General features: G+C 43.1%; 1 protein-coding gene across 1 annotated transcript; it reads right to left on the reverse strand.

Moving 5' to 3' along the window:
- Window positions 1-10929: 10929 nt before the first annotated feature.
- LOC123806582 (olfactory receptor 145-like) lies at window positions 10930-11886 on the reverse strand. Its single transcript, XM_045819784.1, has one exon. It carries the CDS (start codon window positions 11884-11886, stop codon window positions 10930-10932), a length of 957 nt encoding a protein of 318 aa, XP_045675740.1.
- Between the last annotated feature and the right edge of the window lie 3753 nt (window positions 11887-15639).

Below are 15639 nucleotides of genomic sequence, written 5' to 3' on the forward strand. Positions count from 1 at the left end.
TCAAAGTCAGTGTTGAGAGCAGAGGGGAGATCAATATACCCCAGACCTCTTGGTTATGGGTTTACAAGAAATTCATCAGAGAAGATGGGATTCAGGCATTCACCTCCCTTCCCTCTGGTTCCCTCAGTGCTGGGTTGCCTGCATCTCTTCTTCCATCAGCCCACCAGAGAGAATGGTGTTAGTGCGTGAAGCAGACAGCCTCGTGTCAACACTGCTGACTCCCCTGGTGCTGAGGACCGGGGCTTCTGCAGATCCCAGTCTCCAGGTGCTCTAGGAATAGACCAAGATTTCTGTCTGTGGATATTCTCAGATGGTCTGCATTGACTTCAGGAGAAAAAGTAGCAATGCTCATTTTCCCCAGAACCCCAGCTAGCATATCATGAAGAACTCGATGATGCTCTTTGGTGATCTCGGGACCTCATTAGGCGCCATTTCCTCTAGGAATTTTTCAGACTGTCCCTGCAGGGAAGGTATTGCACTCGTTGCTTAGGGCGAGGAAGATGATTCTTACCCAGCATCTTGGGACTCTGGTGAGCCATTCAAAGTTTCCTTTTACTCCAGAGATTTCAGGACTTCTGGTGTGAGGTTGGGTACCTCATTTTTCCTCTCTTTCATTAACTTGGACACCTGAGCTTGACTTTAAGGAAGAGTGGCTCCAAACTTATTTTGGCTACCATTTCAAAATTTTCAAAGGGAGATTTGAAAATAATACAAAAAAAAAAGTTAGACCAGAGTTGTAGGTGCTACAGAAAGAGCACCTCAGACAACAGGCTTCTAGCACCTTGAGCTGCTCAGAGCAGTAAAGACACTCCTCCCCCCACCCCCCGCCCCTGCCATCTGCTCTCAGCTCTGCCAAGGGCCACAGACAGGCCTTTGCTATATATGAGAAGGTCAAAATACGACACTGATATGTAAGAAAGCACACACACTCACCTGCATCAATTTACTTTATAGATACGTGCAGGCTTTGGGGGTAACAGGGGTTATACCTGAAGTTTCCAGTCCCATGATCCTCCAGTGACAAAGCTGCTCTCCCTACGATCTGCTACATGAATGTTCTATGAAACACTCAAAGACGCATGAGCAACTGCATTTATAAGTTTCCACTGAGGTTTATTTTCATGCCCTATCACTATAATTATTAGTAGCACACCCTATCACTCTTAAGTGTCTGGGTTCTGATAACAAGTTATGTAGTCACCTTCCTGGAATCAGCATAAGTAGCTACTCAGACCCTCTGGCCTCTGCTATTTCCTGACCCACTGACCTCCACCTCAGTTCCGACCATGGGAATCTCTGTCTTTACCCGCCTTGCCCTCTGAGTTCTCATTAACTGAACCCACTCTCCCTGGCCAACCAATATTATCTTGTCAGTAAATTAGGCTTTAAAAATGGGTAGAGCATTAACAGCAAGCTGTTTCTGGTTTTATGTAGCCCAAAACCCTGAAGCAAAGAATTATAAACACTAGCTACTAGATAATAAATCATAGGATATTAAGAAAATAGAATTCCATGTAGCTATGACACTTAATAGCATAGAACCTATTACAAACCTATTGTCACAAACCTATTATGGAACAAAAGAAGCCAACCACAAAAATCATACTTAATGATTTCATTTGTATAAAGTTCAAAAACCAGGAAACCAGTTTTTGGTGTTAGAAGTCAGATAGCAGTTATTTGTGGTTGGGCAGCTGTTTCCAGCAATCTTACAAATTTTGTATTCAGAAAATCTCTACTGAAAGAACAAAACTGAGAATTCTGGATAAGATATAAAAGTCATTTATTTGTTCATGTTTGAGTTGGCAGAAACAAAGTGAATTCTCAAGAGAGCAAAAGAGAAAAGATTTAAAAGTAAGAATCCAGACGGAAGCACAAGCAGTGAACTTGGGTTTGTCCTTGGGGAACTAGTGGAGTCCCTGTGGCTCAAAGTCAGGGTTTAATTGGGCTGTCTATGCAGGACATGAGAGAGACAGTCTGGGACTCAAAAGGTGGGGCGTTTGGAACCATTACTGGCTCAGCATACTGAATCCCAAAGGGAAACATCTTCCATGGCTACATTAGGGGAAGAAAAAACCCCACAGAAGGCGGCAAAGAAGGCGTCTGAGTTGGCATTGGCTGTAGAAGGGCAGGAAAAGAAAAAATATCCCCTATGAATTTCTAACCACCTCTGTGTTTCAGATAAAACAATTAATATTATACATGTAACAAAAGAAAAAAGAAAAGAAAAGAGAAAGAAAAAAACAAACTCCTCTCTGGAGAATAAAATTTAAATCCAGGTATCAAATAATTTTTTCCAGGTAACCATTCAAGGATCATGAACTCTTTGTCTTTTTTTAAATCCTCACCCAAGGATATGCTTTTAAGTTGGTTTTAGATAGAGAGGAAGGGTGTGTGTGTGTGTGTGTGTGTGTGTGTGTGTGTGTGGAGAGAGAGAGAGAGAGAGAGAGAGAGAGAGAGAGGCATTGATTGGTGGCTTCCCATATGCATCCCAACAGGGAAACCTGCAACCTACATATGTGCTCTGATCGAGGATCAAACAGGCAACCTTTTGGAGCATAGGACAATGCTCAACCAACTGAGATGCCCAGCCAGGGCAAATCATGAGCTCTTAATGGAAACCACTAGACAAGAACAAAATAAAATGATAGGAAAGAGAATCACCATGCAAGATGAACCACAAGCTACAGAATCAGACCTGCAAAATTACTAGGCTTATCAGGGACAGAATACAAAATAAATGTACTCAAAGAAAAAAAAAAGAATAACTCGAAAGTACAATAAAAAACAATAAAATTAAGAAGGCAGATTAAAAAAATCAAATATAACTTTTAGAAATAAAAATAATAGTTGAAATTAAAAACTCTCTGAATATGTTAAATGGTCTATGAGACACAGGTGAACAGAAACTAAATAAACTGGAGAGTAGATCTAAAGAAATTATCCAGAAGTCAGTATCAGCTGAAGAGGGGTGGGGAGAGACTGTAAATTAGAAATAGAGAAATAGAGAAGATCAAACACATATGGAGAGAGGCTTTACCACATTCTAGGCCCTGCAGTTTGCTTTAGGAATAAAGCAACAGTCACAACTAACATAACTCCTGACCTTTCAAATGTATAACCTAGGTGGAGAAACCTGGACTAAGCAGATGCCTACAGATAACTCATTAGGAATACAGTAAGTGTGCTAAAAGAGGTTTTGGGGTGCTATGAAACCATTTAATGGGGTGTCCTACTAAGTCTGGAAAGTCAGGGAAGGCCTCCCTGAGGAAGTGAAATTCATATTTAAAACTAAAAAGTAAGGAGGGGTAATACTTGTTCAAACTAAAATGTAAGTAGGGATAAAAAGAGATTCTTGTCTGTGACTGTCCAGCATTGAACCTCCAACTGCGCCGGGGAAGGACTGAACCTCCCTGGGAATCTGGTCTTGCATGAGCCTCGGTGGGAGTCAGGACTTGGCCTCCTCCTGTGAAATCTGTCCAGAGAACGTAAGACCTGCACTCAGCTAGCCATATTCCCATGCAGGACTCTGGCTGTGGGACAAGTGACACAAAGAAACAGAAACAATTTCCATTTCATTTTGCAAAGACAAAGGACCTACCAGTCGGTGACACATGTTGGGTGGGTGTCGGTGGGACCAGCGGGACTGGGCAGCACAGCCTGACCAGCTGGGTCCCTGGTGCAAGTTGGCCGCAATTCCACCACCTGGCTCCCTCTAAACCCTTCCTGGCTCGGAGAGCTGGTTCCTCCGCTTGCTCTAAGAGTCTGTGAACCAGAAGTCCCATTTCTTGCCAATTAACACTTTTTTTTTGTCCAAAATTAACCAGAATCAACTCCTGCTGTTTGCAGTAAACAGCCCTGGATGGTATAATAGAGTCTGGAGATACAGGGGGCTGTGGGCAGGGAGTGGAAATGGGGAATCATTCCAGCCTATGGGGCAACTTTCTCATAGCCCTGTGATGAAGGCAGGCACACCTGCCAAAGTTGCCTTCTTAAAGGGTATAACCAACCCTACCCCCGAGTTCTGCTCTATTTTAAACAATCTTCCTCTTCCAAGGAAATGTTGTTTGGAGATAAAACAGATAAACATTCCTAATTTCAGAGACCATTCTTTACAGTCCTGCACAAAAATTTTAAAACAGCCCGCTCTTTGATGACTCCTCTTTTCTTTAATAAGCCAAATTATGCTGGTTGGTAGAATGACTAAGTTTCTAGGCTGGGTAAACAGGGATGCATTCAATGAATTATCTGGCTAGCTTTTTTAATGCAATGTGAGCCATACCCATAATAATAATAATAACAACAATAATAATAAACATTGAAGGAACTAAGACAATAATTATTTTTATTAATGGTTAAGAGCTAGTGTATAATTAGTTGGTCAATGTTACAGTAGGGTTCTATTTTTTAAATTTTATTTATTTGTTTTTAGAGAGGGGAAAGGAAGGAGAAAGAGAGGGAGAGAAACATCAATGTGTGGTTGCCTCTCACACACCTGCCCCCCCAGGGACCTGGCCTGCAACCCAGGCATGTGCCCTGACTGGAAATCGAACTGGTGACCCCTTGATTTGCATGCTGGCATTCAACCCACTGAGCCAGGGCTAGGGTTCTATTTTTCATGTGTCCTATAGTCTGTTTATTGTCTTTGAGGATTGTAATAAAATCAAAACATGGAATAGTTTTTAAAAATGTTTTTAACAGCACCACCATGATTTAACGCATGGACTAGCTTTGCACATGCTTTGTAAAACTTGGAAAATAAGTTTACTCTTAAAAAATATTTATAGAGTATTATAGAAAGTGTGTATTTTATTTTATAACAGGTTATTTTGTGCTAGATCTTTATTCAGAAACAGTCTCTGATTATTACATTGTCATTATGGAAGTAGATAATATGTTTTAGGATACGGTTTTAGAAATGCATTTGCTTTTAATCTTGATGATAAGTAGAGGTTTACAAGTGGAGAAAATCAGGACATTCTGAGCAAAGGGAATCACAAACAAAATATAAAAGGTCACAAGGGAGAAAAGCACTGCAGATTTGGGGGATGGCAAGTGATAGGGAGACTTGAATCATTGTATGCATTGCCAGAGAGGGGTAGGGGATGGTTGTGCTGAATTAACGGTGACAATAAATCATATCACTACTTTTTTATGAGTCCAGAATCAATTGAGAAATTAAACACAGAAGTCAGATAGAAAAAAATGTCAGCTTTACTGCTGATAAAGTTGACTGGAAGACCTAGCTTGGATGTGCGTCCACAATGGGATCTTGTAATTCCCTATAGTACATGACATAGACTGAAGTTATGAATCCAGGTCTAAACTGAGCTGGACAATGGTTGGTCTTCTCTACAAAGGGTAAGGGTTGCAAATGAAAGACATGGGCAGGGACCCGACAAAGTGCCTGTCCTAACTCAAACTTCGGAGAGGGCCATAGCAGGGGATGGACCACACTGAGCCACATAATAAATTCATTGTCCCAATTTCTCATCAGCCCTTTGGGGTAGAGTTTGGAGAATAAGAGGGAAGAGAAAGGGCTGCTCCTTTATTTACCTGCTTGGGACATAGGAAGGCTTCTCCCCTGCTACGGAATGTGAAGTACAAAGCAAACATAAAGCTAGAATCACAGTCTGAGCACAGACTGGTTGGCACCAGAGTCTGGACTTGACTGTAGTCCATGGTAGCAAAACACGAGAGATTTTACAGCTCTAGACTTGCCTTTTGAATTTTGGTAAAGCATGGAAGAGAAGGATGAGACTAAACAAGGAAACCTCAATTAAGGTGGTGGGAGGGATATGCAAAATTTGACACCTAAGAATAAATCAAAGAGAAAGCCACTCTTAGAATATAGAAAGGAATTCAGGATATCAGATGAATACATCACTGTTAAAAAGCTCTTTAAAAAGAAGGAAGTAGCTGTGAACCATGTGGCTCAGTTAGTTGGAGAATCATTCTGTACCTGAAAGGTTGAGAGTTTGACTCCTGGTCAGGGCACATGACTGGGTTGTGGGTTTGATCCCCAGTCTGGGTGTGTTCAAGAGACAACCAATCAATGTTCCCTCTCACATTGATGTTTCTCTGTTTCCCTTCCTCTTTCTCTCTAAAAGCAGTGAAAAAAATGTCTTCAGGTGAAGATTAAAAAATTAAACAAATAAAAAAGAAGGAAACAGGGTTGTCTTTCTATGCAGTAAATCAAACATTTCAAATCATTCCACTGACCTTCCAGGTTTAAACACAATTAGGGAAGTCATTAAAAATCATGATTTTCATATACATTTAATCACATGGAAAGCTGTTTACAGTGTGTTACAGAATGAAAAGAGGAGTTACAAACTCCTACTTAACAGGATCACACCTGTCTGTGCAGTATACACCTATATGCTGTTGACATGGCGGGCACGCACATATATGCACAGAGTTTGCGACACCCTGTTTAAGCCATCACAACAACACACAAAGAAAAATATGCTAAAATAATATACACAAAAATCCTAAGAGTGCTTAACTCTAGGTGGTAGGATTAGGGAGTTTTTATAAATATTTTTCTGGTCTTTACTTTTACATGTTCTTACAACACTTGAGCCTTTCAAGGTAGGACGTGAGTGAAGGACACAAGTGGGACAAGCAGTCATATCTTTAAGGGTCCAGGCTCAATGGCGTCTACAATGAAACCATGCACGCCAGAGTCTGGGGCTTTACTTCCTCCAACCACAGCCCATTTCCTCCTTTCCTGTGGTCTCCCCAGGCTCTGATGAGAACTGTCACGTGAACAGGTAAAGAGTGGTGAGAAGAGGACCACAAGGGACACTCAGGAATCACCATCAGCTTCCCACTGGCCCAGTCACAGAGAGCAGGGTTATCACTCCTTACAAATACACCTCTTCAAGGAGAAACCTGTAAATGAGTGTTTTACAACCACAGATTACTCTCCCATTGAATAAATGCCAGCTTGCAGAATTGCATTTCATACAGCTCATCCCAGCCAGCATTTATGTCCTAGTTTTTAACTCCATTTGTCTCCACATAGAACTAGCAATGGGGCAGGGAAAGTACAGGATGTGCCTAAAAAGCATTTTGCCAAAAGTAGCAAAGAGTTAAAGATCTATTTTGATCTATTAGAAAGAGATAGGAACCAGTGTGAAGAGGCTTTCAGTAGACAAATGAGGGGCAAATTGAGTACCAAAGTAAATAATGACAATAAGGAGTCATAACCCATTAGATAAAATTAGAATGCATGAGTTCAGTGATTTAAATAAATTTTAAAAAGTACAGAAGAAGAAAGGTTCTTCCTGACAGAATGCCAAGTAACAAATCACACAGGATTGATACAGTTACAAAACCCATTTTTCAACCCTCAGAGTAGTTACTGATTTGGGCCAGAATCATTGATGCATGCTAAAATCAGAGTGTGAAACATGGAAAGGGAACAAGACATTCCATAGTCTCAAAATATTGCCTCATGATTTCTTTTTAATTATAAATAAAAAAAAACATCTTCCCCAATAAATTACTAAGCAAGTTGCAAAATTCCAAAAACTGTCTTCTCAAATGTCCTCAGAAGCAATTCTGAAAAGATATAGAATGTATTCATTTGTCAGGAGAAAGAAAGAGGAAAGTTTGCTCTGGGAAGAAGGAAGGTTTACTCTCCTGGGCCCTGCAAAACCAACAAAGAAGAGGCAGACTATGGTCTTGGTGACACTCTTCTAAGTGTATTTGTGTTTTGGATGCAACCACGCAGGCCCACAGGCTCTGGTACTCTGGGGGAAATGGGAACTGCATACATGAAGGATTCACTTTTTCACTGTACAAGGTTTTCTTCAGTGTGTCATCACTGGACTATTAGTCAAAATGGGGAGCATGCAATGAATGCTCAATTGCTGGCCTTTTATAAACTTCCTTTGAAGCCCTATGTTCAGCTGGATAGCAACTTAGACTTGCATGAGTTAACCATTTTATATAACACTACATACATTTTACCATATGAAGGAGTGGCAAGTTGGGGTTTCTAACCCCAAACCTAAGGGGGAATCCCCACATCTAAGATAGGATCTGCTTTCTGCTACAGCTGCCTGGAGACAAGTGCCTAGAATTGGGGATCACGAATGAAATATAGCAAGACTCTAAACAAGGCATCAGGATCATGGGATAGTAGGGACCAAGCACGTGTCTATCCATGCACTGAGGGGGGCGGGGGGGAAGAAGAATATGTTGCCAGAACATAAGAACAGGAAAGTCCCTCTAGCAAGTCAGCCCTTAAACTACCAGGTGCTTCATTCTTGCATCCAACACCTGGATGTCCCCACCCACCCACTCTACACATGTCAGGCACTGTGCTAGGTGTGGGGGATATATCAGGATGGACTCTGCAGGCAGACATCATAGTCTAATTGATGGTGCAGGTAGACACAGAAAAGTAAATGAGCACATAGTAGGTGAAGGGCAGTGTGCCATGTGAGCACAGAGCCAGGGCCCTGAAACCATCCCAGGTAGAGGAAAGATATTCCAGAAAGGCATCTCAAAATGGAGTATCACAGAAGTAAGGGCTGCCGAGTATCTTCCTTCCCAGGATGAAAAAGTTTACCAGAAATAGGGTCAAGTCAAGGAAAGTCATTTAGGAAATAAGGGGAGTATGCAAGGAAGGAAAGGAGGAAGAAAATGTTTTCAATTTTGGTGCCACTTTCCTCTTTTTTACCCATTTAGATTCACAAGTAATTTATAAAGTAGAGGAAAAAAGATATAAAAGGAGGAGACAACACCACAACCAAAATGAAAGGTAACAAGTTCTCCCAAGTGCTGGCCAAGAGCAGACCATGTGGATATGTTTCTGCTGCCAGTGAGAGTGCAAATACACCTTCTAGAAGGAATTTGCAATAAAATTCAAGAATCTGGTGTAATTCAGTGATTTCCTGTCTAAGGATGTTTCCTAATTAGGGAAAAATGGAAAGATTTAGTGAATAAGTGTATTAAGCAAGTATTATTCATAATTTGAAAAATAAAATAATATACAGTAGTAAAACGTGAATTAGATAGAAACATCCATATGGAGAATTTTACACAGTCATAAAAATCAAGTTGGAGGCAAGAGATCAGAAAAACCAATTCTTGCTGTGAGCCACATTCTGGGCTGCACAGCAAGAGCTCAGAACAAGAGCTGAGGCTCCCTTGCTTTCCCAGGATTCTCCTATTTCCCCCTCTTCTGGGCTACCCACCACCATTCACATACATCCTTCCTGCTTTTCTATTCATTTCTTTATCACAGTAACCCTCCCCATTGCCTCCTCATCTAATTCATTTTCAGCAACAGATACATTTTAAAGCAGCTTTTGTAAGACTTTGAAAACAAGGACAAGATCCTATGTATGTATGCACAGGTGCCATACATGCAAAGACTGTCTAAAAAATACAAGTTACAAGCAACCTTGATGGACCCAGTGGGAGGTATAGGAGGACCCAGAAAACTGGAGTAAAGGCAGATTTTTCTTTCATTGATTATTCTATGGGAATGATTTTTTAAAAATCTTACCTGAGCACATTTATGCATTGCTTTTAGAGTGAGAAGGAGAAGAGAGGAAGGGAGAGAGAGAAACATTGACATGAGAGAGAAACATCAATTGGTTGTTTCCTATATGTGCCTGCACCAAAGAATAAACCTGCAACCTAGGTATGTGCCCTGATCAGGAATCAAACTGGCGATCTTTTGGTTATGGGAGGATACTCCAACCAACTGAGCCATACTGACCAGGGCTCTTGGGTAACAATTTTAAATGAACATGTACTACCCAGTCAATATACAAATATATGTATTAAATGAAATGCAGAAATTATCTGATTGAGCATAATCATTTTTCATAGAAGGAGGCATGAGCACAGAAAGGTGAAACAATTGTCCCAGGTTCATACGATAAGTTCATGGAAGTGCTCATATACTACGTCTGTGGCAGAGAATCTAGCAGAGATGAAGGGAGAATTTACTGAGCACTCAGCATTTAATCGTTTTAATAATTCTTCAACAAAGTTTTTAAAGATAAAAGCATCAGTGCTTAGAGACATCAAGCAAGTTGGTTAAGGGCACAGAGCTGCAGAGTAAAAGCTAGGAGCTCAGATTTGACCCCACCCTCCAATTCCCTAGTCTCTGGTCTTTCTGGGTCTTTCTGCTGCTCTGTTCCTCCCCCTGCCACAGTCACACGAGTTCAATGCTGTCCATCTGTCTTGTGCTGTCTAAAGCACAATTCTCTCACTGCACTCTCCTTCTTTTGAATTCACTTTTACCAATCTGTACCATCCCAAGGACAAAAATGTATCCATGCAAACTTCATTTTTCTAAGAAGAAGACGATTTTCCTAAAGAGAATCTTGTTCAGTCAGAAGTCTTTTCACAGCATTTCACATGTTGTTGCTTCACAAAAATATTTACACTTACAGTTTTCTTTTAAACCAAAAGGCAACTCTACCTGTCTTGACACAGCACCAGGAGGCTGTGGATTTACAACCTGAGCCACAGAACTCTTCCACCCTTTACTGGAAAACGTATCAGTCAGGGCCCCAGCAGAAAACAGATGACTCACTGAAACAAACTAATTGAAAAATACACCCCTGACTGGTGTGGCTCAGTGTGTTGGGCCACCAAAGTAAAAGGTTGCTGGTTTGATTCAAAGGGATGGGACATGCCTGGGTTGCAGTTCTGTCCCTGGTCAGGGTACTTACAAAAGGCAACTGTTTGATGTTTCTCTCACACGTCAATGTTTCTTCTCTTCCTCTCTTTCTTCCTCCTTTTCCCTGTCTCTAAAAATAAATAAAGTCTTTTTAAAAATAAAAAATTAAAAGATGCTTAAAATGGGAAGGATAAACTTGTTTGAGAAAGAGTTAACATTTCCTCCATGTAACCACTGGAACCCGCATCACCTATGGAAGGAAGAATGTCCCTTCCCTAAGATTTCCCCTTCCTCCAGTAGAACCACAGTCTGCTCAAGGTTCTCTGCAGAGCAGCTTGGACATCCCTGTTCCTCAGGCTGTAGATTAACGGGTTCAGCATGGGCACCACAGTGGTATAGAACAAGGAGGACACTTTCCCCTGGCTCATGGGTAGAAGAGAAGATGGCTTGAGGTACATGAATGCCGCTGACCCAAAGAAAAGAGAAACTGCAATTATGTGGGAGCCACAGGTGCTGAAGGCTTTGAACCTGCCCTCAGTGGAACGAATGTGGAGAATGCTGGAGAGGATCAGGGCATAAGAAATGAAGATGGTAACAGCAGGCACACTGATATTGATGCCCACAACCACGAAAACCACCAGCACATTGACATGTGTGCTGGTGCAAGAGAGCTCAAGAAGGGGCAGGATGTCACACATGTAGTGGTCAACCAGGTGGTCGGCACAGAAGGTCAGTCTGACCATGCACACTGTGTGGGCCATCGCCCCCAAAAACCCCATTCCATAGACACCCAAGAGGAGCCACAAGCAGACTGGGGGAGACATGGTGGCTGTGTACACCAGTGGGTGACAGATGGCCACATAGCGGTCATATGCCATTGCTGACAGGATAAAGCACTCAGAGACAACAAAAAAAACAAAGAAGAAGAGCTGAGTCATGCACCCTGTGTAGGAGATGATGTTCTTCTTAGAGACAAAACCCATCAGCATCTTGGGGGTGATAACAGTGGAATAGAAGAAATCTATGAAGGACAAATTGTAGAGGAAAAAGTACATGGGGGTGTGCAGGTGAGAGTTCAGCCCAATCAGTGTTATCAAGCCCAGGTTCCCCACCATGGTGACCACGTAGAAGCCCAGAAACAGGAAGAAGAGGGGCAGCTGGAGTCCTGGCTGGTCTGTTAAGCCTGCAAGGATAAACTCTGCCACAGAGGAGTTCTCACCGACCATTCTCATTTAGGGAACTCTGTGGGAACAAAGGAAAAGGATCACTGAGAGAGAGAGAGACAGAGAGGGAAAGAGAGAGAGAGAAAGAGAGAGAGATGGCTGTCCTCTGTCCCCTCCCCATTCTGGAGAATTAGACCCACACAGGCAGGCACTGGACGTCAGCAGAGAGGCTTTCTGGAAGCCCTGGGCCTGCTCTCACCACACCCTGGAGTAGCCTCTGGGTCTGTGCAGTGGGAGCAGGTGCTGCCTGAGGAGGAGCTGAGGAGTCTCCCAGATCTTCACTCTGGTCCATTTACTGTGTCCTTCTGACTCTGCTTTCTGCTCATGGTCACCCAGACTGGGCCCCGTCTCTGGAGAAAGCCCCCTCACAGGCTGAGGCAGCCCAGCTGTGCCTGAGGTGTCACCTCACAGTCAAGTGAGACAGAGTGCAAAGGTGAGGGGACCTTTCTCCAAGCCTTTCCTACCCGAGGTTGACGACAGAGAAAGGTCATTCCCGATCCAGTCACTCACGCTCCTTCAGCCTGATGTTCCTTTGGGTCTGACCCTTCTCAGTTGTTCAGAGAACTAACTGGTTGTAGTGCCCACACAGAAGAAGGGACTGATAGCAGATCTGTCTGGTCTCTGTCCTGTCTGGAGGACCAGGGCTGGGGTGGCCTTAGAATTGTCCCTGAGCTGCAGAACCTGAGAGCTGTGGGAGGCTCTGCCCCGAGGCTCTGATCCCAGCTGGCAGGAGGGAGACTGCGTTCTTGCCTGTGACTGGTGCCAGCTGGGGCCAGGGCACTGAGCAGTTTTATTCTGGGTTCAGAGACCTGGGGACCTGATTACAGGTAGGAAGCCAGAGGTTCCCCTGGGAACACAGCCCTCAAAATTAAGGTTCCAAAGGAGGAAATTTTGCTTATACCCTTGATAATATTTTAATGGGGTTTAAAAACATTATTTGTTCAGTTAACCTCTACTCAGGAAAATGAAAAGCAGTGTGTAAAAATAATAATTTGTCCCTTCTTTTGCACGAATGATGTATGTCCCACACACTTCCTGTGCTCACACTTGTATCCTGACCCCAGCATGCCCGGGGCCATACCATCTTACATATAATACTTCATTTTAATTCTCCCTTGAATCCTGGGAACTGGGTTTTATCTCTCCCATTTTATGTTATTTTTATAAATGTTTTATTTTTTTATATTGGAGAGAGAGGAAGGAAGGGATAGAAAGACAGGGAGAGAAACATCAGTGGGCATCCAGCCAGCGGCTCTTCACACTGTGGAAGGAAGTCCATCCAACCAGCCACAGCCTATAGGCCAGGGCTGCTGCTCCCATTCCACAGATGTAATTTAGCAGATGTCAAAATTACAAAGGATGTATGAAATCTAAGTGCCTCTGACTGCAAATCTGGTGTTTCAAACAATTGCATTTAATACTTCACTGTGAGAAATAATCAAATGTATGAAGCTTTGCCTTCAAGGCTCTGACATTCTCTTGGAAAGGATGATAGAACACATTTACCTAAATATGCAAACAAATGGATAAGTCTAGAAAAGGTAAAAATAAAATGCCATGTGAGTTCGGAGGAGGGCATGCTACACACCACTTACATCTCCGGCACAGTGCCCAGTCCAGGGAGAAGCAAATCTTCTCTGGTGTCACTTGGAGTTTGAGCTTGGCAGGAAAAGCAGTCCCAATTAATTTAGAACATTTTTTCCAAAACTGCTAAATTGTTGGGCTTCTCCTTGATGGCTCCTGCCCTCTGTCTTCCCAGCTCTCTTTGGGCTCCAGTGCCCTGATAGTGACCCTGATGACCTTGTAGGTTGAGGCCCTTCACCCCACTGGACCCACCAAGCTTGGCTTCCCTGTTTTGCTTGTTTTGCTCTTTTTTTTAACTACCCTATCTCATGACAAAACTTAACCCTCTGTGGTCATATCTTTCATAGCCCTGCTTGAGCTCAGTGACAGCCAGTTCACACTTCGGTGGCTGAGGTTGATGTCATATTAAAAGATCATCTAGCCCTGTGGCTAGCAAGGCTGATGGTGCAATGTCATAGGGAAGTGTGTACATGCCACCAAAAGTGCATATTCTCACTGCTACTGTCCAGTCATAACATGCCAGAATCGCCAGTGGTGAGACTTTATCGTCTGTTTTCTCTTTTAAATCTTCCCTGGTGACCTGGATCTTTTGCCAAGTTTGGAATTCACCCATCCAACCCTGAACATTTACCTCCAGATAGGAAACCGGGATCCGATCCCAGAGCTGGTTGGTGGTGAGACATGAATGAAACATGGGCTACCCTCCCCAGGTGAAGAGGTTTCCAAAATGACCCAGGAGAAGCCCACCTGGCTTTTAGTTTGGCTCAAATAGGGGTGCAGTAAAAGACATAACTGGACAGCAGGCCAGGAAGAGCATTCCGGGGGCGTACTGGGGAGCGAGTTGGATGTCGTGATGGGAAAACTGTGCACAGTGTGATCCTTGGAGCATTTCCAACAGGTGATGGCATGACAAGGTGTCCTGGGGAAGACCAGCTGGTCTCATGGCTACTGGGAGTCAGGGACTTGAAGCAGTTGTCCCTCTAGGCATGATGGTTTACCTTGTAGTTCAGACAAAATCACTCCAAGGACAGCAATGAGATAAGGGAGAAGGGATGTACTTTCTACACAAGTTGCAGCTAAATGGAGCAAAAAGCCTTCCTCAGATTTGTAGCCCATTACACACCACAGTGTGCGGGCCTTGCCTCGGAGCTGGGTGCCCTCTGTCCTCCACTCTGAACATTCTCATGAGGCCCTGAGTTCAGGGTCCATTACCAGCTCTGTGTGCTGCACATCTTTTCAGCCTCACTTTATATTATTCAGCCCATCTTCTTGATTTCTCCTGTTGCTGGGCCTGCTGGCTGCAGGCAGTTAGTGTCAAACAACACTGCTCCTCAGATGTACCTCGGATACCCTGCTTTCTGCAGAAGCACCCTGTCTCTGTCACCACATAAGGTACCTATATGGCAATCCACTCAGACATTCTTGTAATGGTGGGAACTGTAATCCACCTCACCATTCTTTTGGCATTGTTCCTGTAAGTGCTAACTCTCATTAATACGTAGCTGAGAGATGAGCAGCATGCTAGGAACTAACTTCAAAAGATACAGAATCTAGCCCTGGCTGGCGTTGTTCAGTCGATTGAGCACGGGCTACGAACCAAAACATCGCAGGTTCGATTCCCAGTCAGGGCACATGCCTGGTTTGCAGGCCACGGCCCCCAGCAACTGCACATTGATGTTTTTCTCTCTCTCTTTCTCCCTCCCTTCCCTCTCTAAAAATAAATAAAATCTTTTAAAAATCTTTTTAAAAAGAGTACATTTTAAAAAAAGATACAGAATCTGACCTTTGGGCACCCCAGCTCCAGGATATTTGCTGACTTTCCAATGTGAAGCCAGGATGATGTGGAGCCGGGATGACTAAGCCAGGGGGATGCATAGCGGACCATCACTTGCCTTACAGACAGGGCTGTGCTCATCTGCACACAGAGAACTTTTCAACCCCCTCCCTTAATTTCTTTGTTCTGTTCCCCTCTATGTCCTTATAAAAATCTCTGGCTACAGTGAGAGGTGGAAATGGGCTTTATTTATTTAAAAAAACTATTTTAATATTTTTATTTTAGTTGTTGTTGCAGTACAATTTTCTATCTTTTACTCCCATCCCAACCCACCCACCCAGCCCTCCCCTCCTCCTTCCCATTTCCACCCATCCCTAGTTTTTATCCATGTGTCCTTTATACTT

The sequence above is a fragment of the Phyllostomus hastatus genome, unplaced genomic scaffold, assembly GCF_019186645.2.
Source record: "Phyllostomus hastatus isolate PE091 unplaced genomic scaffold, TTU_PhHast_1.1 phas_scaffold_387, whole genome shotgun sequence".
NCBI lineage: Eukaryota > Metazoa > Chordata > Mammalia > Chiroptera > Phyllostomidae > Phyllostomus > Phyllostomus hastatus.